This window comes from Panicum virgatum, chromosome 6K (genome assembly GCF_016808335.1).
Source record: "Panicum virgatum strain AP13 chromosome 6K, P.virgatum_v5, whole genome shotgun sequence".
NCBI classification, from domain to species: Eukaryota; Viridiplantae; Streptophyta; class Magnoliopsida; order Poales; family Poaceae; genus Panicum; species Panicum virgatum.
In genome coordinates, this window is record NC_053141.1 from 8,078,251 (window position 1) to 8,102,829 (window position 24,579).

General features: G+C 43.2%; 2 protein-coding genes across 4 annotated transcripts; both read right to left on the reverse strand.

Annotated features, from left to right (window-relative positions):
• Nucleotides 1-325: 325 nt before the first annotated feature.
• Nucleotides 326-3,613, reverse strand: LOC120711558. The gene is made up of 6 exons (XM_039997115.1): nt 3,403-3,613; nt 3,137-3,269; nt 2,943-3,046; nt 1,947-2,118; nt 1,715-1,855; nt 326-1,634 (listed from the first exon to the last, which is right to left on the reverse strand). Exons 1-6 carry the CDS (start codon nt 3,462-3,464, stop codon nt 639-641), a joined length of 1,608 nt encoding a protein of 535 aa, XP_039853049.1. The 5' UTR covers nt 3,465-3,613; the 3' UTR covers nt 326-638.
• A 1,015-nt stretch (nt 3,614-4,628) lies between these two features.
• Nucleotides 4,629-16,227, reverse strand: LOC120711559 (DNA polymerase I A, chloroplastic-like). 3 transcript variants are annotated; one of them, XM_039997118.1, is made up of 13 exons: nt 16,173-16,227; nt 14,974-15,664; nt 14,273-14,473; nt 13,713-13,968; nt 13,187-13,598; nt 12,340-12,769; nt 11,675-11,770; nt 10,181-10,273; nt 9,890-10,084; nt 6,321-6,413; nt 5,691-5,903; nt 5,516-5,605; nt 4,629-5,326 (listed from the first exon to the last, which is right to left on the reverse strand). In XM_039997118.1, exons 2-13 carry the CDS (start codon nt 15,637-15,639, stop codon nt 5,165-5,167), a joined length of 2,907 nt encoding a protein of 968 aa, XP_039853052.1. In that variant the 5' UTR covers nt 15,640-15,664; nt 16,173-16,227; the 3' UTR covers nt 4,629-5,164. The 3 variants fall into 3 exon arrangements, with proteins under 3 accessions (XP_039853052.1, XP_039853050.1, XP_039853051.1); XM_039997116.1 differs by lacking the exon at nt 16,173-16,227 and having other exon boundaries at nt 14,974-15,780; XM_039997117.1 differs by lacking the exons at nt 6,321-6,413; nt 16,173-16,227 and having other exon boundaries at nt 14,974-15,781.
• Nucleotides 16,228-24,579: the final 8,352 nt, after the last annotated feature.

The window sequence follows — 24,579 nt, forward strand, 5'->3', positions numbered from 1 at the left end:
GGCCCACTGACAGACCCCGGCCTGTTCCACCACCAGCAAGATGCATCCGCACTCTGCCGTCTGCAGCATTGCGTGATCTTTTTTTTTTTTTGCGAGGAGTGATCCCTGCCTGATGTAACAAGATATCCATTCATTGGAAAACACAATGACAAATTCTCCTAGCAGCAAGCCCAAAAATCGACCGCAATTATATTATACTATGATATACAAAAAGCGAGACAAAGTGACAGAAGAAATAGCTATCCCCCCTTTTTCAGCGATCACACGCTCTGGAAGAGTATGATAACTTGGATCACACGCTCAAGATGTCCAGTGGAGCAATCTATTGACAGAGTACCACAACAAATGACAAGGGATATTATTTGCTATGATTCAGTTTCTGTTATTACCTGTAGAACTGCATAAATGTTTTGGAAACTGGTACAAACATCACACATGTACAATTTACAGAGACTCAACAAGACAGGTCTTTGTAATAACCTAGTAACAACGCAGTAGTCTCCTTTAGAGCTTTTTCGTATCAACTCAGCATACACAGAATTTTCCAGGCGACAGCCAAACACAAGAACGAACAGAGCTGAAGTGATGGTATTGCAGAGGCTTCAAACTATGATGAACAACTACGAGCAAACCTATCCTCATGGTTTCGGTGGCGAGAACAGGTTGGGATAGGAGAAGTATGGATCATCCAAATATGGTGACCTCTGTGGCGCATGGGAAGGCACATAGTCCTGTGTGTTGTTGGTAAAGGAGTCCTGATGATCAAATACTGGTTTCTGTGTTGCCTCGGTCTGATGATGACTTTCCTTTGGGACACCATCACTGTAAGATTTGGTATTCTTCTTCAGATCTGCAATGCGCAGTTGCGCCAGGTTTGCAGCAGCACGGGCTGCTGATGCAGCTCGCTCTGCTGATTCAGCTGCTGACTGAGCAGCAGATAATACATCGTCCAAGTCTATTTCTGTCCCACTCCCAGTATGTGAGATTGTGTGTACCTGTTCTGGTTGCCTCGAGAACATGTAATCAGTAGGAGGCACTTCATCAATTTTCTTAGTGAAGATTTCTGGTTCTGTTGGCTTCACTGGAGGAGATGGAGGTGACGGGATTGTCTCAGTTTTCTCCATCAAAGTAGTAGCAACAACTGGTGGTGGCGAGGCAAAAGGAATAAATTGCTTCTTTTCATTTAGCGAATCTGGTATGCTTGTCTGAGCAGATGGAGCAGAAATAAGATGTTCCAAGCTTTTCATTTGAATCTTAAAAATACCATCAGCTGTTGGATTCTCCTCCAAGTCGGTAGAATTTGAGAATTCATGAGGAATCGACTGGGAGCTTTGAACATGTGAACCAATATCTTGGGTTGACGGCGCATCAGAAGGTGGACGAATTGCAGCTTTTGAGACTGAATGCAAATTGGGATTGGAGCTTTGATCATGTGGACCAATATCTGGGGTTGATGGCTCATCAGTAGGTGGACGAATAGCAGCTTTCGGGACTTCAGGCAAATCTAGTGACTCGAGACCAGTATCTGAATCATAATCTTCATCAGGCAGCACTGCAGCACTTGCAGTTAGTGTTTCCTCATGTTTCTCCTTAGGAAGAGGTAACGTGGAACCATTGAAGTAGGTCGGTCCATTCTAAGAAGGGAAAAATGTATCAAGTGAGATTCAAATTACTGAACTACAGTCATTGTTATTGTAAGTAAATATATATTTACCAACAGGTCTTCATGAGGTTTGAGAAATTCTGTTTCTGTCTCTGATGGATCCCAATCAACTTCATGCTCCTCAGCGATCTCCTTCAGCAATTTCAACTTTGCATCAACAGGAGGGGGACGAATAGAAAGTAGTTCAATTATCTGCAACATCATTTGTTTTGATATATGTTAATGAACATTCAAACTACCAGGTAGCATGGTTTAATTACTCCCAATTAAAAGGCAATATGACCTGTCGATTGACCCCACAATCAGGCATCAGCTCCGAAGCTGCAGCAACAAACTCCTTCCCATACTTAGTTGCAAACATCATTTGAACCTGCATCAGTTCAGGCAGGTCTGCACACCTTGGAGCAGCAAAACAGATACTGGATATTGCTTCTTTGAGATCAATGGGGCACTCCCTGAAGAAGGTTAAAACAACAAAGAAACACATATCAGTCACACTCATCTGCAAGCCTACAAAACTATTGTGGCATGCTAATTACATTTTGAGTCACAAAAGCAGTTTCACTTTTTTCATCTAATGTGGACCTCTTTTTTATTTTAAGAGCTGGATAGAATTTTAATGACATCCTCGGAACCCAGACAATGTAAGACTCAGTGTCTACAGAAACAAATAATAAGGAATATAACAATGCAGAGGATACAAGAATGAAGATCCTTTCTCTCCGTTGAGATATGATCATATGAACATAACAAACTAATGCTTTCTTAAATGGCAAAGTCTGCTAGAAACCCATTGTTTCAAACAGTCAGATAGGGTTATTATAGAATGGAACAAACACAGCCTTAATCGACTACAGCAGTGAGTGAAGTAATGACTAATATTTAGGTACCGCAGTCAGGTCTACAGCAAATATTAAGGAAGTTTAATAATGCTGGCACTAATGGCACACCACATTGAACCACAAATTAGCAACCAACTGACCAGTAACAGGAGATTACAGTGAAGCTGGTGCTAAGGTGGTGTCTCAACACATCGAACTTCACACAATACAAAAACACCTCAAAAATCCTTGGGCAACAAAAATAACAGTGAACGAGTAATTAGAAATCCCAAGCAAGCACACTGCTGCTCCAGCATACTTTGCCACTTCAAGGGGCAGTCAAGCTACAACCAGCTTAGACTGCAATGCACGTGACCCTTAGATCGACAACTGACAGCATGAACATTAGCATCTGCAGTTACGAGTTGTGAAATGGAAAGCGAGAGAGAGGAACGGACTTTTGCGCCTCGATGATGGGCAGGCGGACGGCGATGAGCTCGCAGAAGAGCTCGAGGATCTCCTGCGCGGCCATCATGTTCTCCTCCCGGATGATGTGCTCCACCTACAGCAGCGTCCGATTAGCCAGGAACCAAAAACCAGTAGCGCCTCCACCCGGAGCTCCAAATCGACAGGCACGAGAGGCTCCACGTACCCTGATCCGCGCAGTGGCCTCCTGCCCCGCCTCGAGCAGCTTGGCGATGTCCCTCCGCATCTGGCGCAGCTGCAGCTCCCGGCGGTTCCGCAGCAGCTTGATCCGCGGGATCGTCAGCTTCAGCAGCGTCTTGCTGCGCGCCCGGCCGCCGGCACGCAGCACCAGAGAACCCAATCAGGACCGGAACCGCACGAATCGAACAGACAACCGAAGCTCAACCAGAAATCCCCCAACCCCGGAAACAGAGAAACCCCGCGCGCACTTACCACTTGGCGCCGCGGAAGCCGCCGCCGCCGCCGCCCTTAAAGAAGGCGTCCAGCATCGACATGGCGCCCGGCTAGGGGTGGGGTGGGGTGCGGTGGTGTGGGAAGCGGCCACCCGATCGGAAGCGCGCGAGCGGCGGGGGGATTTGCGCGTGGGGTTCGATTCGATCTGAAGAGGGGGAAGAAGAGGAGGGAATTTGAGGAGGGAGGCGATGAGGTGGAGGTGGAGCCGACGGGGGGCAGGTCGGTGTGCGCGTAGCACGCGGCGGGGGCCCTGCTCCACTGCGCGAGGGATCTGGGCCGTCCGTTGCCGACACGTGGACGGAGGTAGGGGGATCCACGCTGTCTGTTTCCGGGTGGGGTTTTGTCTGGGTGATTAAGGTTGGGATTAAGCAAACTTTGGCGAAGTCGGGGAGCCAGGTGACTTCCGGCTCTGGGTTTGCTTCGCCCGAAAGGAAGCTCGGATTCCGTCTCCGGATCGGACGGGCACTTGTGCTGCATTTAAGCCAAGTTCTTACACAATTCCTTTTCTTTTTCTATAAGTTGCGATTTTCATGAAAGCTAGATTTTAAGCGTGTGATTGCGAAACTTAGAATTTCATACACACATGACACATCCTATTTATCAGTCACCTAAAGACGGAAGGGAGTTAGCCGACGTGCAGCAGAAGGTAGAGAAGTTGGGTTTGGGGGTGTTGGAGGACTCTGTGGGGCTTAAAAGGTACTACCGTTTGACTTTTTTTACTCTAATTTTAATCACTCATTTTATTCAAAAAATTTATGCAAACATTGCCAAATTTAAATCATTCTTGAAGATCTTGTATTCATAAAGCAACACACAACAAAAAAAAAGTGATATTTTGCACAAACTTTTGAATAAGAAGAATAGTCAAACTTAGGGTAAAAAAATCAAATGACCTATAATTTGAAACGGAGGAAGTACGCCATACTGTCACAAATAAGGATACTTTATGTTAATTGGATTATTCTAAAAATAAATTTCTAATTAGTTTTTTGTCTGTTGAGTATGGATATTTGAAAATGATACATGTAGATTCTCAAAAAAATTGTTACTCCAAAACTAGAAGTCAAAACTGCTTACATCAGCGTCTAGAATGTTACTTGTTTGCGATATTTGTGACGAGGTAGAGGGAGAGATAATTTGAGGTTGCTACCGAACCCAGGTCCAATCCCCCTATAGGCTATAACACAAAAGTGTTGATTACAAAATAAATTAGCTCAAGGGAAATGGAGACAATAACATAAAAGCTGAACTGTGTTATCCCTGGACCAAACATAAGCCCGGCATCACCAGCCGCAAGCCCGCAAACGACGGTAGTCGGCCTCACTGGAAACAGAACAAATTTGGAAACTAACCTAACGCACCAGCATGCTGAACAAGTAATCTTATGAACAAAACAGCATGCTTTGGCACTGCTACTTCTCTCATGATCAAGCCACCTAAACTCTGATCTGAGTATCTGACCCTACTGAGAACCTACACTACAAGAAATCTACGTTCTATTACACTACTAGTGTACATTCACAGCTCCAGGCAACTGCCACCAAGAAATGGGCGTGTGATACTGTCGTGGTTGGGTTTGCCGCTTCAAACTTGACAATCCTGGAGATGCAGTCTCCATGATGACTCAAGTCCATTTTTTTTTTATCTGGCCGGAGAGGTCTTTGATCGCACCATTGTCATCAACCGTGTGGGGGGGCAAATGTGCATCTGGACATTTTTAGGATGACAGGATGTGTTCAGTCTATTTGGCAGCGTACCAGCTCTTTGCGCACTTGGCGTCGACAGCCAGGTCAACATTCAGGATGTTGGTTCCGTAGAAAGGTTTGGACATACACTCCACCACTATGGCCTTGGCCGTCTCAGCAGAATCTGTGGGCCCTTCCAGTATCACTTCATCATGCACCTGACAGATGCAAACAAATGCAAACTTTGAGTGAATGATGTTAACTTTGAGTGAATGATGTTATGGAATATGTGCTTGTTGTTCGTTGACTTCATTTTTGTTTACATAAAAAAACGATAGTGGTTTGCCCTTCTTTGAAGATGTAAAGTTGTCAGGCAGAATGCATATATTTGTAAACAAAAGATGAACCTGCAGTAGGAGCCTCCAACCAAGCTCCTTAAGACGGGTATTCCTTTCGATCTCAAGCATGGCACACATGGCAACATCTGCTGCACTTCCCTGAGGATCAGACAGATACCAAGCTGAAGATCATGTTTGAGAAGTAATGAAGCATAACTGTCGAGCCACAATTAGCAATAAGTACCTGCACTGGTGCATTTATGGCAGCACGCTCAATATGACCTCGTTGACCAGGACCAAATTGAGTCAAGTTAGGAAAACGACGCGATCGACCAAGCAAAGTGTAAACTTCGCATTTCTCGTGTGCAAGCTTCTTTTGCCTCTTTTGCCAAGCTAACACTTCTTTTCTATCTCCATACCATAGCTTGAGTGTATCCCTTGCCTCCTTAACAGATACCTAGAGAACAACTCCGGATATGGTTATAACACTTTCGTAAAAAAAATACCGTACCAAGTATAAAACTTGAAGGGAAAAACATATAGGAGTAATTGAATTGGCAATGACCAATATCTAACGTGTTAGAAATTTAAATAGAGAGCTAATAAGCTATGTATCTCAGAAGTTGGCAAAGAAGAACTAAGGGAACAAAGCATCCTCAGCAGTGAGACTCAGATCAAGTTATGAAAACTCTGAAACCATCAATTGTTGTCTGGCTGGGTGCCTGGATGAGTTGTGATATAAAGAATCTAGTCAACGCTAAAAGGAAATGATCCATTACAGATCAAGTAATTTCCTGCATAGTTTGATGACAGCAATGACGCTGCTACCCTAATTTGAAATGCAGATGTAGGTTGGTAGTAATTAGTCTCATACCTTCCAATCTCGAGATAGCCCAACAGCTGTTTTTCCATACGCAATCGAGAAATTAAGCATTTTAGCTTTCCTCCTCTCAGCACCAAAAGCATCCTAAAATAGTAACACTAAATTCGATCAACTTCTTCACAATTCATATGGGTATATCTATTTCATATACTCTTATGCAGTTCTGTAAAATCAACAACAACAACAACAGTCTTTTTTCCCAAGCAAGTTGGAGTAGGCTAGAGATGAAACCCAAAAGAAGAAAAAAAATCATGGTTCAGGCACATTGATAGTTAGTCTCCAAGCGCTCCTATCCAAAACTATCTCTTTAGAGATATTCCAATCCTTAGTCTCTCTTAACCGACTCATTCCAAATCAGTTTAGGTCTACCTCTACCCCTCTTTACATTATCGACCTGCTCAAGAACACCACTACGCATCGGCGCCTCAGGAGGCCTCCGTTGGACATGTCCAAACCATCTCAGCCAATGTTGGGTAAGTTTCTCCTCAATTGATGCCACCCCGACCCTATCGCGAATAGCTTCGTTTCGGACTCTATCCCTCCTTGTGCTCGCAAAACCCTCGCAACATCCGCATCTCCGCTACACTCAGTTGCTGGACATGTCGCTTTTTTGTAGGCCAACATTCAGCACCGTATAACATCGCCGGGCGAATTGCTGTCCTATAGAACTTGCCTTTTAGCTTTTGTGGCACCCTTTTGTCACAAAAGATGCCAGAAGCTTGACGTCATTTCAACCAGCCAGCTGAAATTCTATGACTAACATCTTCATCAATATCGCCATCCTTTTGTAGCACCGATCCTAAATACCGAAAATTATCCTTCTGGGCCACAACTTGCCTATCTAGACTAACGTCTCCCTCCTCATGCCTAGCCGCGCTGAAATCACACATCATGTAATCGGTCTTGGTCCTACTAAGTCTAAACTCTTTCGACTCTAACGTGCGTCTCCACAGCTCTAACTTACTATTAAGTATTAACCCCTGCCCTACTCTCGTCAACTAGCACCACATCATCAGCAAAGAGCATACACCAAGGGATCTCACCTTGTATATCCCTTGTGACCTCATCCATCACTAAAGCAAATAAATAAGGGCTCAAAGCTGACCCCTGGTGTAGGCCTATGTTAATAAGAAAGTCAGTGGTGTCGCCATCACATGTCCGGATAAACGTCGTCGCATCCTTGTACATATCCTTGATGAGGGTAATGTACTTAGTTGGGACTTTGTGCTTCTCCAAGGCCCACCACATGACATTTCTCGGTACTTTGTCATACGCATTCTCGAGGTCAATAAAGACTATGTGCAAGTCCTTCTTCTGCTCCCTATATCTCTCCATCAATTGTCGTATTAAGAAAATCACCTCCGTGGTTGACCTTCCAGACATGAACCCAAACTAGTTTTGGGTCACACTTGTCACTCTTCTTAGGCGATGCTCGATAACCCTCTCCCAGAACTTCATCGTATGACTCATCAGCTTAATTCCACGGTAGTTAGTACAACTTTGAACATCGCCCTTGTTTTTAAAGATAGGTACTAATATACTTCTCCTCCATTCTTCCGGCATCTTGTTTGACCGAAAAATGAGGTTAAAAAGCTTAGTTAACCATACTATTGCTCTATCACCTAGGCATCTCCACACCTCAATGGGGATACCATCAGAGCACATCACTTTACCTCCCTTCATCCTCTTCAAAGCCTCTCCGATCTCTACCTCCTGAATTCTCCTCACAAAGCGTCTGTTGGTATCGTCAAAAGAGTCATCTAACTCAAGGGTAGGGCCCTCACTCTCCCCATTAAACAACTTGTCAAAGTACTCTCTCCATCTATCCCTGATCTCCTCATCCTTCACTAGCAGTCGATCTGTCCCATCCTTGATGCATTTGATTTGGTTGATGTCCATTGTCTTCCGCTCGCGAATCCTAGCCATCCTATAAATGTCCTTCTCCCCTTCCTTCGTGCCTAGCCGCTGATACAGGTCATCATACGCCTTACCCTTTGCTACACTCACAGCTCGCTTTGCAACCCTCTTCGCTAATTTATAGCCCTCGATGTTGGCTGCACTCTTGTCAAGGTGGAGACGCTTGAAACACTCCTTCTCCTTAATAGCTGTTTGCACCTCGTCGTTCCACCACCAGGTGTCTTTCCCCTCCTGTTTGTCTCCACTACTCACGCCAAACACCTCTGAGGCCACCTTTTTAACACATGTTGTCATCTTTAGCCACATGTCATCTGCATCTTCTCCTTCTTCCCAAGGCCCCTCACCTAGCATCCTCTCCTTAAACGCTTGTGGCGCTTCCCTTCTAAGCTTCCACCACTTTGTTCTCGCAATCTTGGCACATTTGTCCCGGTGGACACGTACCCGAAGACGAAAGTCCGCCACCACAAGCTTGTGTTGAGGGACAACACACTCCCTAGGTATCACCTTACAATCTAAGCAATCACGTCTATCCTCCCTCCTAGCAAGGATAAAGTCGATCTGGCTCGAGTATTGTCCACTACGAAACGTCACAAGATGTGATTCCCTCTTCTTGAAAACGGTATTCGCTATCAACAAGTCGTAGGCCAACGCGAAGTTCAACACATCCCCCCCCCCTCTTGACTCCTGCTACCATACCCAAAACCCCCGTGCACTCGCTCGAATCTTACATTAGTCGCACCCACATGGCCGTTGAGATCTCCTCCTATAAAGAGTTTCTCGCTGGTAGTCACGGTACTAACCATGCTATCTAGATCTTCCCAGAACTGCATCTTGGTGCTCTCACTAAGACCTACTTGAGGGGCATAGGCACTGATCACATTTAAAGCCGAATCTCCAACTACCATCCGGATTAGGATAATCCGGTCGCCTTGCCTTCTAACCTCTACGACTCCATCCTTAAGGCTCCTATCAATCAAGATACCTACACCATTCCTACCCGGTGATGCCCCCGTGTACCAAAGCTTGAAGCCAGTATCTTCAACCAGTTCTGTAAAATCGATGTAAATATATTTCCTTAATCATATAATACTAAAAACGGGGCATGAAGGATTTGGCAAACTAAAAGCACAAAGAAAATTCCTGCTCAGTAGTAATTGATAACAAAATGGATGTATCTTCTCTTGCAAAAATTCATAACTGTCATTTAAGATTCGCTTCTGATGTGAGAGTTCAAACATTTAGGCTATATAAATGCTGCTCGACAACACATGCATGGAATACAATGACATTCTTGGTTAGTGTAATGCCCCATGCTAGGGGTGAGCGCATCCATCCTGATAGAATGGAATTAAAAAAAAATTGTGCAATAGATTGGTCTATCCAAAAAATATTGTGGAATGACACCATTCTGCAAGTGAAATGGCATTAAAATGTTCATAAATCCCAAAAGTACAGGAACGGTATATATCCCTATATCATTTAGAAAAGGAAATAAGAATTTGATTGAATGAATAACAAGCTGGAGATTATAATTGCATCAAAAATGCAATATGTAGATATAAAGTAAAAGACAAATAAAACAAATCAAGACAGCTTCTAAGAAGCACCAAAGCTGGAAAAAAAAGTAGTAGCACTTGGTGTACCTTCAATAGAGGCGCCGGAGGTTCCTCTTGACCAGGTTGAGGGTGCCACTCAAGAAGAACTTTCTTTTCATCAACAGCATCACGGATATGCTGGTACATATTCATAGCAGTTCTAGAATGGAAGTCACCACCAGCCTTGAAAGCATCCAACATGCTTTTACAATTAGTAAGGTGGGCTAAGATCCTCAGCTCCAGCTACATTAAAACATTGATTTAATAAGAGACTAAGAATGAAATTGCTCAAACAATTCAAGGACAAAAACATGACTATTGAGCACTTAGTTAGCACACCTGACCATAATCAGCAACAATGAGAGAATTTCCTGGAGCTGCAACGAAAGCTTGGCGAATCTTATACCTATCCTTTTCAAGGGCAGGTTGGTTCTGGAAGGGGCACATATTGAGTTCAATTAATAGTATTGACCAAAAGAATAAGGTGTTACTTTAGCAGTGAGCACCATTTACATATCTAAACTATATCACAACTAGAAGGTAGAATTAAATCGTTTGCCACTTCTGGAGGCAAATATATTTATATATTTTTATCCAAGTAGAATTAAGAAGCATAATGGTAGCTGCAGTTCATTAAGAAATGAAGATTTCAAACGTGTAACCTGATGTTCACTCAAAAGAGTAGTGAGATATGGCAAAAGTGAGGTAGGTAAGTTAATCATTTTTATCAGATTTCTGTGGAGGATTTCATTTATATTGCCTCTGGTGAATGCTGAAGCCACAGGCTGTAATCAGCAGACATTAGACATAACACATCCATCTTGGACCACAATATCTGGAACTGTAGCTTTTAATACCAGTGAGCAAAAATTGGCACTGTGATTTGATTATTTTCTTGAATAAACATGTAACTTGTAAACCATGTTATCTAGTCGTCCGACTAATCGCGATTGGTCGGGCTTATCGGTCCGGTGACCCCGATAAGGGACACCAAGTAGGTCTGGGCGACTAGTTTTCTAGTCGTCCGACTAGTCGTCGACTAGTCGCGATTAGTCGCACGATCAGGTTGGAAAACGATCAGACTTGAGATTGTTTTGTGGGCTGTTTGAGTTGTGGGCCTCGGCCGGTGATGGGCTGGCAAGGTGGCCCATTGGGTTTTTGGTATATAGAGGCTAAGAGACAGGAATATGGACTATGGGACAGGAATACAGAGTTCTGGACAGCTCACAAATCATCTCTCACAAATAAGTGAAAAATCGACCATTATTGTTGCCTTCATACTTGCTTTTTATTAAGTAATATGTAGTACATATATCATATCGGTCCTGGGACACATAGGACGACTAGGCAGACGACTAGGACCGACTAAGCTCGACTAATCGGCCTGATTGACGACTAATCGTGACTAGTCGTCTGATCGGTCCCATGGCGACTAGGTTCGACTAGACGATTTGAAAACATGGCTTGTAAATCCCACTTCTTTGTATCTTTGTCCTTGACAATCCAGAGATGGTGATACAAAAGCTCCTTAGAGATACCATGTAGATTTATAAAACTCCTTACAAATCCCACATAAACACAAAATGTTAGAATGGAGTATTGGTCCTATAGGGCCGGCTCATGTGGGCTTTGAGGCACCCCGGCCAGTTTGCCGTGGATTGCACCATAGGGTTTTATGGTATTGATGATAGATTAGGCAAGGATCCCTTGATTGGTGCTGTTCTATAAACCATCCCTAGGGTTTCCTTGCCTATATATTGTACACCTTGTACTCCCTATCAATCAATTCAGTTTTGCCTCCCTATTCCTACTTTCACAAAAGATTATGGATACCTGTAGATTTGGCGTTCGTGCTGACAAACGTCCAGTCTCAGTATTGATGTTTAATGAACAGTGGATGCACGCCTCTGCACAAGATATATGATCTCCCTATCATGGAGTAAGGAAGCTTTCAGATACACAACACACAGAAACACTTAGTTGAATGCAGTTAGGTAAGCATAACTGTTATGCTGACAAAAGCTGGCAGAAACACAATGTTGCAATGTTCTCACTCACAATCCACACTACAGTGCCAACATGATGTAGCTAAGCACCTTTAAAGCCCTCAAAGATATCGCAAAGTGGCGAACAATATCGCAAAGTGGCAAATAAGAAACGAATCTTCATGGTAGAATTGAAGTAACAAAAAACATGCAATCATAATAACTAAATGCAACAATTGTTTTGCAAAGAAACAAAATTTACAAACGCTACTACTGCAAACCAACTAAACTTTAAACTGACTGTTTGGTAAATTTCATGCTTCCTCTCAACAAAAGGAAAAGCAAAAGAAAAAAGAGCTTGTAACCCTAAGTGAATCAGCACGTTTTCTCATGATGCTATAGTTTTCAGTTTACAACAAGAATTTTGAGCTGTGAGCATGCCACGCACCAGTGAAACCTGATTTGCATTGTCAGTAAGGTAGGAATGACAACTTACAAGATCAGATGACTAACCTGCAAGGGAAGAATGAAATTGGATATCAATGAATCGATAGAACATATTTCACATAAAGCTGCAATTGCATTGCATGCTTCTTTTCCCTTCTTTCCTCCACCAAACGCTTCATGTGCTATTCCATATGACGAACTTTCATCTACTTCCTGCTCAGAATGTTCTGAACCACTAGTATCTTCTTCATCCCCTTCATTATCGTCTATTGTGTAAATATGTTTTGTAGGTATTTTACCAGCCAAACTTCTCAATGCATCCCCGCTGACTGATGGCCAGCCACTAGGGGTGAACATATCAATTTTCAGATCTTCAACGATACTGCAAAGTTTGATTGTACGATACTTTGAAGTCTTCTTTCCCTCTGCATCTACACTTTCTTCATTTAGCACTTTAAAAGTTTTACTGTGTGGCCAAGTTTCACCAGATTTATGTCTGTTACAAAGATAACAATGTTAACACTTTTAGGAATTATACAGAAATGATGTGAAAAAAAGCTTAAGTTTCCAAGGATATATGCACGATCAATTACTAAAAGATACAAAAGAAAACTAAAGAGATTCAGTTCACTTCTGCCTAGTATATTACATACACAAAATTGTAAGTAGATACAGAAGGCAAAGGAGAATTCATTTTCCTCTTAGAAATGGTTGTGGATGCTCACATAAGTGGATAGAGGTCAATACCAATCGACTTTAGGGATTAGAACTGTACATATTAATTGCCATCGAATTTACATATTCTACAGCAAACCACTATCATAATTACTAGCAACCTTTCATAAAGATCCAAAGATGAAGTGCACTCAGGAAGGTATATGAAGTTAGTGAAGGGATAAGTGCAAAACAATACCTATTTTCAATGCCACCAAAGAGAAGTTGGCGAATTTGAGTATCGCTATTCACATTCATGTACTTGGCATCAGGACAGTATTTAGATGCCCACTTCCGAAACTTATTTGCAGCTACTTCTCGTTCAGCAATAGCAGCCTTTTCTATCTCTGAAAGGTAACCACGATCAACAAGCATTCCCTCTGTTTCCATCTTCACAAGAAGGGCACCGAAGGGACGCCAATACTCTTCATAGAAATCGTACATTGTGCCCCTGGGGCAACCATCAAAGATCCATACCTTTGTTTCAAGCTTTCTTTTTAAGCTCTCATAAAGCCTCAAGGTGCTCATTGAATCTAGTGAAGAATAGCAAATCCACAACTCTCTGTCTTCCCTTTGTAACTTTTCGACTGAGTCAACAGATATGACTTTCCCTTCAGATCCATCATCAACAACAACAACAACATAGCCTTTTTTCCCAAGCAAGTTGGGGTAGGCTAGAGATGAAACCCGAAAGAAATAAGTTCAAGGTTCAGGCACATTGATCCCTTCAGATCCATCCTTTCTAACTTTTTTCTTGCCAAAGATGGTTTTCATTGATGTCTTTCCAGCATTAGGTAAATCCTCTGGAGCAGTATCCATGACTCTACAGTCATTTGTAAGTCCTTCAAGAGAATATCCACCATCAGTTCTCCTCGATGAATCCCAAAGGTGTGCAAGATGCATTGTATCAGCATGAAACCCAGCAACTTTAATTCCATGGTTCTCAATGACATGGCTATCAAAGCTATAGTTATGCCAAACCTGAGGAAATGGATGTTCACTTCAGATAATTCAAGAAAACAAAGCTAAAAGTAGTTGACATGTAATGCCTTTGGTGGGTAACCAGGTACGGTTTTGCAGTTAGAAAGCCTGTAGCTTTTCCATGTTGACAATCTTGTGAAATGGTGAAGGCTAAAATTGTGAAGTGTACCCAATTTGTTTCAAGTATAGTCTGTAACAGTAAATAGAGTAATAAAGAAAGTGTAGAATACACTTTCAACAAACACATAAAAGAAGAAAAATGGCCATGAAGTTACTCCAAACTCAAAGAGGAAAAGAATTGCACCTTCTTGATGGATGGATCTTCAAAAAAAGGAACAAACTCCATCAGGACATCCCTCCCACCATCCAGGACATCAACCCAAATGGAAGTTTTTCCATTTCCAAAATCAGCGACCTGTGCATTAGAATTTGCTGAATAGATGCTAAAGCATGTTACTTGTCCATGACCAACTGGTGTCTCATCTTTAACGTCAATATTTGCTACCTGCACAAATATTAAACTCCAATCACTACAACTGAGTTTACTTCTGCTCATAAGTTGCTAATCTAGCAGTAGACAATGGGCATAGCTCATGAAACAAAGAAAAACTGATACAGATTGCAATCTTCAACATGAATCATGACACTGACTTAAACTCTTCCATTTCCTATGGTCGATTTTGGTACATTCATGAGGAAAATAGACCAAGAATGACCAAATACTTGGGGTCGGCAAATGGAGTTGCAGGTATTACAATCTATAACCAATCACTATCAGAAATAAGCTTCTTCTGATAACTACGAAATTGGAACAAACACAGGATGTAATACATAACAGATGGCACTTCACAGTAAAAAGACATTACTCAACTTTAAACCTAATACTTATAAACAATGGAACATTTTGCTGTCTTTATGAAACAAATGATTTGCCTTGGTGAATAAGGATGGACAACAAAACCACTACATATGAAAGCAAATAAATCAAGCAGGGTTCCTTTTTACCTCCGTGTCACATGCATGAATAAAGTTCTTGTACTTTGTAGTAAGCAGTTGAACAACGGTCCTAGCTGACTCGATATTGTCAACTACCAAAACTTTGTCGTAGATGGCAGCAACTTCCTTCTGTGCTTCCATAGATTCCTTGGAGAAGGATGCTTTAGTTGGCAAAGATGAAACCCTTTTTTTAACTACAATTTTCTTGACCTTTTTGTCATTGACTTCATGAACCTTATCATTCAGCTCCAAAATTACCTCTGTCTTAGAGATGTCATGCAAAGGAATCCCCACATTTGGGCCTCTAGGCATGCTTTGTTTGACACTACTATTAACAACACTTACTGGGAACACTGATTGCACAGGCTGATTTATCATACTATGCCTGACCAGTTCAGTGTTTTCATGTCTATTTACAACTGACTTAGATGATACATGTTCTCTTATATTGCGCAAGGAAGGGTAGTTTAAACCCCTGTGGTCTTCTGAGAGTTCACTTTGTAGGTTCCCAGCCCGTAGAGGAGTGGTGCCCTTATAGATGTTGTTCGTGACATTGTTGACAGTTCTGAGATAAAACAGCCTCCTGCTCTCAACAAGCCATTCTTGTGCAATATTTTGCACGTTTAAGTTGGCATAGAATCCAAGCTTGAAAGCGCTGCCTTCTCGAACTCTCATATCTGAGCTATGAGAATAGTCTTGCCTGTCAGCCAGAACGATTACCAAAGTTAGAAAGCATAAAAGCAACGTGAAACTCCTAAGTACTGAAAGACAGGTAAAGGAGAGCATATCAGATGATAGAACAAGTTTCAGTGGACCACATCTTTCAGGCAGCACATGAACAGGTTCAAACAACGGGGCAATAGAAGGTGACTAGGTGAGACCGTGCTGCCTTGCCTAACATAACTACTAATGTCAACCAGCGCATCCTCTACTTAGTTGTCAAACACTGTATTTACACTAACCACGACATGGGGCTAATCATTTCGAACCAAAAGAACAGACATCCTAGGACAGCCTAAATCCCATTGGGTACAATACTGAAAACGCAAATCCACCTAGTCACTCCACACCTAGAACAATACACGAATCATTTTTCGAGACGTTTCAACGGCCCCCTAAAGGGGCAGAACGACCATCGAATAACCCAACAGGAGAAACAGCGCAGAACCGGCATGAACAAATCTCCGAATCGGTGCCGCGGCGACTACCTCCTGCATCCGGACAGCGCCGGCGGCGGCGAGGAGCGGCGGGCGCGGCGGCGGAGGAAGAAGTGCGACGACGACTAGAGCCACGGCGGCGCCGAGCCGCGGCACCGCAGCAGCGGCACCGGCGCCGGCGCCGGCGCCGGCGCCGCCACCGCCATGGATCCCACGAACCGCCTCAGCTTGGACCGGGCCGCCTTCGCCCCCGCAGCGCGGCCGCCGGCCCCGTAGAAACCGAGGCCGCAGGGTGGCGCCGTCTCTCGCTGCGCAACAGCGCGGGAGAGAGCTGGTGGCGGGGAAGCGCGTTCGCGAGCGCGGCGGCTAGCGGCGGGAGGCGGGAGAGAGCATCGAGGGGGCGGGACGAGGCTGTTGCGGAGGCGGTGGCGGCCCGGCGGGGGGCGGAGGGGGGAGTGGAGGCGAGTGCTGGGGGGGTTTGGGGGAAGACGAAAGGGGAACGAGGGTTTAAGCGGCTGCTGGTTGCTGGCCTGGTGGCGGGTGACGCTGGGCAGCAGCGAAGCCGTGTCCGTGAGAGGATGGCGACTTTACATGGTGCTCAAGTAGTAGGCGTGTCTCAACTGCGGAAGCGTACTTCAGCTTCGGTTGCGGAAACAGCTAACCCAACCACTCGACGACTGATCAGATACCCGATGTCTTCGTGGCCCGCGTATCATGACTCTTTGATGCATGTCTCAATTAGTCAGGTATGATTTTATTCAAGTTTTATTTGATGGATTGCATGCTCATTATATGTCATCTCATTTGAAAATTCGTAGGTCCTTTCTCTCTAAGTGGTGGATTTAGATGTCTACGACCGTTCTATAGCCGGTGCTCCAATGGATTGAAGGACATCTCTACTACTAAAAAAAATTAAGGGTGACATTTTTTTCAGTCGTCCGTCGCCCCCTTCGTCGTATCGTCCGACGATCGTGATTACCCTGTTTGAATTTGCGGCGCATCTACGGCTGGCCGCGTTTTCTACCCCGCGAGAATCACGTAACCCAAACCCTGCATCTACCCCGCGAGAACCCATCGTGCGTTCCTGGCACTACTGCGAAGACTAATTTGTCTCGGTTGGGAAACTTTTATTGTTCCAGTTTTCCAACTGGGAACGTCAGGCCGGGACAAAAGGGGTTCTTTTGTCCCGGGTCTGGCAACCGGGACAAAAGGTAGCATTTTGTCCCGGTTGATAACACCAACCGGAACAAAAGGTCCTTTTTTTGTTTTCCTTTTCTCAATTCTTTTTCTATTTCAATTATACTTTTGCATTTCAATTAAACTTATGTATTGGGATTCAGTGTGTATGATCTCCACTAATATATACATATATATAGTTACTTATATAATATTTGTCCTAGATAGTTTTCATATATAAATTAATTCACTTATATATATATGTATGTATATGTATACACATATCTATACATGTGAATTCCTTTACATATGAAAATGTCTATGACCAATATTATATATATACACATATATATTATTGGAGTGCTTATATATATAATACATACATACTCATAAATAGAAATTTAATACATACACACATATACATTTACATAGGTATATTCGTTCTTAATTACATATATACGCGTATATTATCATATTTGCTGCGATTGTCAATATTAGATAGTCCATCATAGTAGAATTCGTCTTTTGGATCGAGGACTTGCTCAACAATAAATCCGGACAATTGTTCTTGAATCGCCGTAATCTTTTCCTCCGGTATGAGTTTATCGCGCATCTCCTCGACCTATGGAAAAAGGGGATAATTAATTTCGACTAATTAAAATACGAGTTCAAATATTAACAAGTTTTTTACTTACTTCCTCCTCTCAATCTGTCCAAGCCCTTGGAGGACCTACCGGACCATGGATGTTCTCGCATACATAGTATGCGTATAAATTAGTGCCTTGTTTCTGCCTCATACACTTTAAGAGAGAAGAAATTATCAGGTATTTACATGAATATATAATAAAACTAATGAATCGTGCAACGAATCATTCAAGTGCGTACCGCAAAATCTGTCTTGATCTTCAATTCCTTGTCAAATTTGCCTGGATGATCTTTAGTGAATTGTTTCCAAATCATATGCATGATTAGAACAATTATAGTCAAGTAACAAAGTGATTCAAATTATCGGTCATCGACGGAGTAGTGGTAGAATTACTTTTTCATCATGTTAAGAAGATTTTCGTATTGTTCTGGATTTCTCCTCAATGAGTCCATAACCAAGAGTAGGCTCTTCTCGGGAATTATGACAATTAGGACCCAGTCTTCACTGCAAGATTATACAGAGGCAGTTCTTGGTAGTTAAGGTTTAAACAATTCGATTACAGAATAGAAAAAGTTAGACGGAAGGAATCACTCACGCAAAGTTGTAAGGAAACAATATCATTTGCTTGTTGTGATGAACGCTTATGTGTTTGAACAAGTTTTGGTATAGCTCATCGGAAGTGTCGCGTAGAATCCTCCAATTACAAGTAATTGGGTCGATGAAGCCGAGGTGAGAGTGTCACTTTCGCCTACAAGTTTGTATCTCCATTCTACATGATACCGAATAAATCAAGGGATCAGTATGTTGAGATCATGCAAAACAATACGTAAGGAGAGTAAAATACTTACAGAACTCACAAGCCGACCATAGAGATGTCGAGGTCCTCCTGATAGAATAGTTGGTAAATTTCTTCCCAGTTTATCCATATAATGGCCTCCCCCCGTAAGAAATCGTCATCTTTAATCATTGCGCCCTGCATGAAGATGCAATCGGCCATCGCACGCATGTAGTGCTGGTGCAGCTTATACATTTGCGTTGGAAGCACGGACACTACTTCGGGGGAACAAGATTTTTGCCCAGCTCATACGTCCATTTGACGACCACATCAGCCTTTGGAATATCTTCTCCCCCTACAATCTGAGCCGCCATCAGGTTTGATTCTTTCAAAAATGTAACAAAGTCTTGTTGTTGCGTCATCTGTCCCACTACGAGAGGCTCTATTGATTGTTTCTTTTGGGCTCCGAGCTGTGGAACGTCGGACGACGACGACTTTGATTGTCTCTTCTTTTTCTCAGTAGTTTTGATAATTGTGCGTTCGTAGTCTGAATGGGGATCTCTCGGAATGAATTTTCTCTTATTTGCTTCGCACATTCCCTTAAAAAATTTCAAATCTATCGGATTTATCACTTTCTCGGGCTCCGGCTTCGGCTTCAGTTTGAAGTGCTCTTTAACTCTTTCTTGAGTTATCCGATCACATTCTTCAAGGCTCATGTCCCAGGGTTTAATAGGAGCCTCCTTGGTTTTCTTCTCCTTTTCCTTCTTCTTTGGAGGCTCCTTAGCCGGTGCAGCTACCTTCTTTGCCGGTGGCTGTTTCTGCTTCTTTGCCGGCGGCGGAAGGGGTGACCATGGAGGCGACTGTGACGCTTGAGTGTTCATCGGCGCATGAGATGATGGTGATGGAGAATGTGCCGGTGAACCTTGCCGAGACAGTGCTGCCCTTGGGGAGTTTTGCGGAGATGCCGGCCTTGGAGAGGCATGCTGAGATGCCGGTCTTGGAGTTTGATCATTCGACTTTAGGACAATATAGCGCTTATCCCATAGGATGTAGCCATGAATGGCTTCTGCTAGTGTCCTCTCCCCATCGTCTCTAAGAATATCAAGCTCGAGCGTCTCCCAACCCTGGCACACCTGCTCCACGCCAACTCTTGTGTATCCTGGCGGAATTTGCTGCCCGTGGTATACGTCACCTGATTGGGTTGGCATGGCGGTACCGTACGCAACAGTGAACATTAAGTTCTTAATGGCAGTCTGCAGGTCATAAGGTGTCCGCTGGGTGATCTCATCCACTGGAAATCGCTGCGGGGCCGTCGCTTCAACTGCGGCCTGGATCCCCGTTGGCTCGACGACGGCGACGTCTGTGGAAGCGCAGCTGCTTTTCCGCTGAGACAGATGATCGGCTGCGACATTAGGCTCTGGAGGCACCGTTTGCGCTTGCTGTTGCTGGCTCATTGCTATGGCCACTTGGCATTGAACCTCTTCCTCCAGTCTTTGATCGTGTGATATGAGCCGTTCCTCTATCCTTCGCAAGTGCTCCCGCTCATCATTCTTTCTTCTTTGCCGGCTTCTATATGATTCAATGTAATCCCTGAACCCATACTTCCACGGAACCACGCCTTTGCCTCTTGTGCGGCCCGGATGCTCTGGATTCCCAAGGGCGTAAGTCAGCTCGTCCCTCTCTCTATCCGGCTGGAATGTTCCCTTGGCCGCTGCTTGTATGGCCTCCTGTAGTCTCTGGGCTGCTCGCTGGATGTTTGGCCCATAGATGCCGTCCCCAGTCAATGGGTCCAAGCTTCCCCGTTGACCATAAAACCAGGTCCTTGACCTTTCAGGACAGTTCATGGTCGCAGGTTGGATGTCTCTGTCAAGCAGATCCTACTCCATCTTCTCCCATTTGGGTGTTGCAAGCTTGTAGCCTCCTTGGGTTAGAGTGTGATGGTACACTTTCTTCAAGGCGTTGTCTTTGGCCTTCTGCACCTTCTGAAGCCCAAGCTTTGAAGACTTGTATTCCACAAATGCATCCCAGTGACCCATGAGCTTTTCGATTTCGCCGGTAAATACGGGTGTGGTCCCGGTCTTGATATATTTCTTCGTCAAAATTTTCTTGAATGATTGCAGCTGTTCGGCCATCTTACTCAGGGTCCAGCGCTTGCATATCTCTTCGGATTCAGCTGGAGCCGTGAAGTTTTTCTTAAGCTTCTGTCTGCACCATTTTTTCTCTTTTGGGTACCGCATCCTATTCCTCGCTTGGATTATAAGCTTTCCAGAGCCTGAAGCTGATCGGGATGTGGTCCTTGACAATACATCCGGATTCTCTTATGAATTTTTTGGCGGCAGCTTCTGGAGCGATCGGTTCGCCATCTAGACCAACTTTCGTTATAATGATCCGCCCTTCCAGTTTTTTTGTTGGGCCTCGCTTCGTGTTTTTCTGCTGCGACGATGATCCAGACGGCTATAAAAAACATTCATAGTATTCATATAGATTTAGATAAAAATATAATTGTCACTACAAATAAGTATAGTTGTGATATTTACATTAGCGCTTTGTTCAGCAGCAGCGTCATCCTGAATAGATGGTGGCTCAATTCCATCACCTGACATATTCAAATATATGTCGGTATTGCTGCCATCATCAGCTTGTTCAGCGACATCTCCTTGACCTTCGCCAATCATATTCAACAGGAACTGTTCGTTTTCCGCGTCTGTGTGTCGCGGGTCCATCGTAACTAAAATATGAATACAAATAAAACCCTTAAAAAATTCTCTAAATAATCCACATATTTAGGTCGGTAACGATCGGAAACTATCGAAAATGATTCGGTCGGTATCGGTAACGATCGGAAACTATCGGAAATGATTCGGTCGGTATCGGTAACGATCGGAAACTATCGGAAACAATTCGGTCGGTATCGGTAACGATCGGAAACTATCGGAAACGATTCGGTCGGGATCGGTAACGATCGGAAACTATCGGGAACTATCAGAAACGATTGTGTTTTAGCGCGTGTTTGCGAGCTCGAGAAGTAATATAAATGACATAATTAAATAATAAATACATGATAAATTAAAGGCTTCGAATGATATAATTAAATAATAAAAACAAATGACATAATTAAATAATAAATACAAGATAAATTAAAGTCTTTGAATGACATAATTAAATAATGAATATATGATAATTAAAGTCTTTGAATGACATAATTAAATAATAAATACATCATAAAAGAAATTCTCTCTAATTCTCTATTTCCTTCTCTATTTCTCTATAAATTCTCTCTAATTCTCACTATATCTCTATAAATAAAGAAAACACTATATCCATAATTGCATTCTAATAATGTCTCTATAAATCAATTCTAATTAATATATAATAAATAAAACACTATACCCATAATTGAATTCTAGTTAATATAAAACAGATTTACATAAACATAAAATTTGAAAAGAAAAAAGAAAATGCCGGCGGCCACACTACTCACACAGGGCGGGGAAACCTAGGGGCGGCGGCCCTGGACGACGAGGCGGGGAGCTGGCGGCGCGGTGGCGCGCAGCGGAGAGGGTGGCGGCGCGGCGGCGTGCAGTGGAGGCCGCCGGGGGCGGCGAAGACGAGGTGGCACGGGGCCGGGGACGGCGGCGCACCGGTGAGCGGCCTGGCAGGGTCGTTGTCCAAGGCGGCCGAGGCGTGGAGGCGGTGGAGCTCAGGCGGCGCTCGGGGATGGCGGCGAAGCACGAGGGGCGATGGGAGACGACGACGGCGCGGCGCAGATCAAGAAAATGCCCAAGTGTTGGAGGAAGGCGGAGGTTAAGCGACATATATAAGGGCCCCCCTTTTGTCCCGGGTGAAGCCACCACCCGGGATAAAATGCCCTTTTGTCCCGGGTCGTGGATTTGTCCCGGGTGAATCCACGACCCGGGACAAAAGGGTCTTTTGTCCCGGGTCGTCGCTCCACCCGGGACAAAAAGTGTTTTTGGGCGGGCCGGGAAAATTCCCAGCCCGCGGCCCACCTTTAGTCCCGGGTGGATCTACCACCCGGGACAAAAGGGGCCCATTTTCCCTCGTTCCCGTCACATCTTATGTTTGTTTTTATTTCTTTTTACTTCTATTTTAAAATTGGCTTTCATTTTTTAATTTAGTTAATAAAATTATGATTCCAAAAATTATGGAACAAAATTTCTTATCTCTATATAAACTTGATACACGCAACAAAAATAATTAATTTTCATTCAAGTGATTGGGTCAACGAAATATCTAACTTTTTTGAAATCATATTTGTTATTTTGACCATGCAAAAATATATTAGGTGAACAAATTTTTTCAAACTGTTGATTTTCGACAGAAAGTGGATTCTATCACGATATTAACATTTAAAAAGTGAATTTTAGATAAAATTAAGCAATTTCATGATATTAATGAGTAGTGTGTGAGTTTAAGAGATTGTGTGTGTTAGTGAGAGAGTATAGTGTGTTAATGTGAATGTAATTTCATGAAATAAATAAAATTAGTTGAGTAATCCATTATTGAATGAAAATTATAATTGTTTCTGGTAATTAAGTGAAAAATATAAAAAATGATATATATAACACATAAAGTATAATTGTACAGTATATATATAATAAAAGTATTCGAATTGCGATTACGTTTTTATATAATAATATAAAATGATTCAAGTACATGAAGGATTAGCGGTAACAGACTTTCTCTTCACAAATGTCTCTTGATTATAATCACGACGCAAGTATATAGCATCATCATTGGCTAGCAGGATGCATGGATCAACATTTACTTCGAAAGGTGGAGTGACAACAAAATTATTATATTCTTCTGACAAGTCTGTCTTGTTCTCCACTCCAACGATATTTCTCTTTCCTGATAGAACTATGTGTCGCTTAGGCTCATTCTTTTGCTTGTTTATCCCCTTCTTTGGCTTGCTCGACATGTCCTTAATGTAGAAAACCTGAGCGACATCCTGGGCTAGGACAAATGGCTCGTCTCTATACCCAAGATTGTTGAGATCAACTATTGTCATCCCATACTCATCTTTTGTTACCCCTCCTCCAGATAGCTTAATACATTGGCAACGAAATAGAGGCACCTTGAAATTGGGACCGTAATCCAGCTCCCATATCTCTTCAATGTAGCCGTAATATGTGTTACCACTGCTCATCTCACCAAAAGGATTCATGCCATCCGTACTCAAACCGAACCTTATGTTTCTCGCATCCAAATCAAATTCAGGGTACGTTCTATCTATTTTTCTCCACTGCGACCCATCAGCGGGGTGTCTCAACATCGAGTCTTTCTTGCGTTCCTCTTTGTGCCATCGCATCAATTTAGCATTATCTTTATTTCTAAACAGACGCTTCAAACGTGGTATTATAGGCGAATACCACATGACCTTCGTAGGAACTCTCTTCCGGGGAGGCTCCCCCTCGACATCTTCAGGATCAACTTTTCTAATCTTGTAATGCAATGCACTGCATACGGGATATGCATCCAAATTCTCGTACTCGCCTCGGTAGAGGATACAGACGTTGGGGGCATGCATGTATCTTTTGCACTTCCAATCCTAAAGGGCAAACAAGTTATTTGGCTTCATACGTTGTGGCAGGCAATTCGTTGTCCTTAGGAAGTATTTTTTTAACAAGTTTGAGTAATTCACCAAATCCCTTGTCGGATACACCATTTGTCGCCTTCCATTGCAGCAACTCCAAGGTGGTGCCAAGTTTCTTCAATCCATTTTGACAATCTGGGTACAACAACTTACGGTGGTCCTCTAACAACTTCTGGAACTTCAACCTCTCCTTTTCACTGTCTTCATTGTCTTCCATGGTAACCCCCTGTTCTCCGTGCTTCGTCCA

What these genes read in the sequence shown, in the direction of transcription:
- LOC120711559 (XM_039997116.1), bottom strand. Translation starts at nt 15,750, where the DNA reads ATGCTCTCCTTTACCTGTCTTTCAGTACTTAGGAGTTTCACGTTGCTT. An exon ending in ATTTCATTCTTCCCTTGCAG is followed by an intron (nt 11,771 to 12,339) that starts GTTAGTCATCTG and finishes ACTCCATGATAG; the next exon opens with GGAGATCATATATCTTGTGC. An exon ending in GTTGGAGGCTCCTACTGCAG is followed by an intron (nt 5,327 to 5,515) that starts GTTCATCTTTTG and finishes TGCATCTGTCAG; the next exon opens with GTGCATGATGAAGTGATACT.
- LOC120711558 (XM_039997115.1), bottom strand. Translation starts at nt 3,464, where the DNA reads ATGTCGATGCTGGACGCCTTCTTTAAGGGCGGCGGCGGCGGCGGCTTC. An exon ending in AGGCCACTGCGCGGATCAGG is followed by an intron (nt 3,047 to 3,136) that starts GTACGTGGAGCC and finishes ACGCTGCTGTAG; the next exon opens with GTGGAGCACATCATCCGGGA. An exon ending in ATTGTGGGGTCAATCGACAG is followed by an intron (nt 1,856 to 1,946) that starts GTCATATTGCCT and finishes ATGATGTTGCAG; the next exon opens with ATAATTGAACTACTTTCTAT.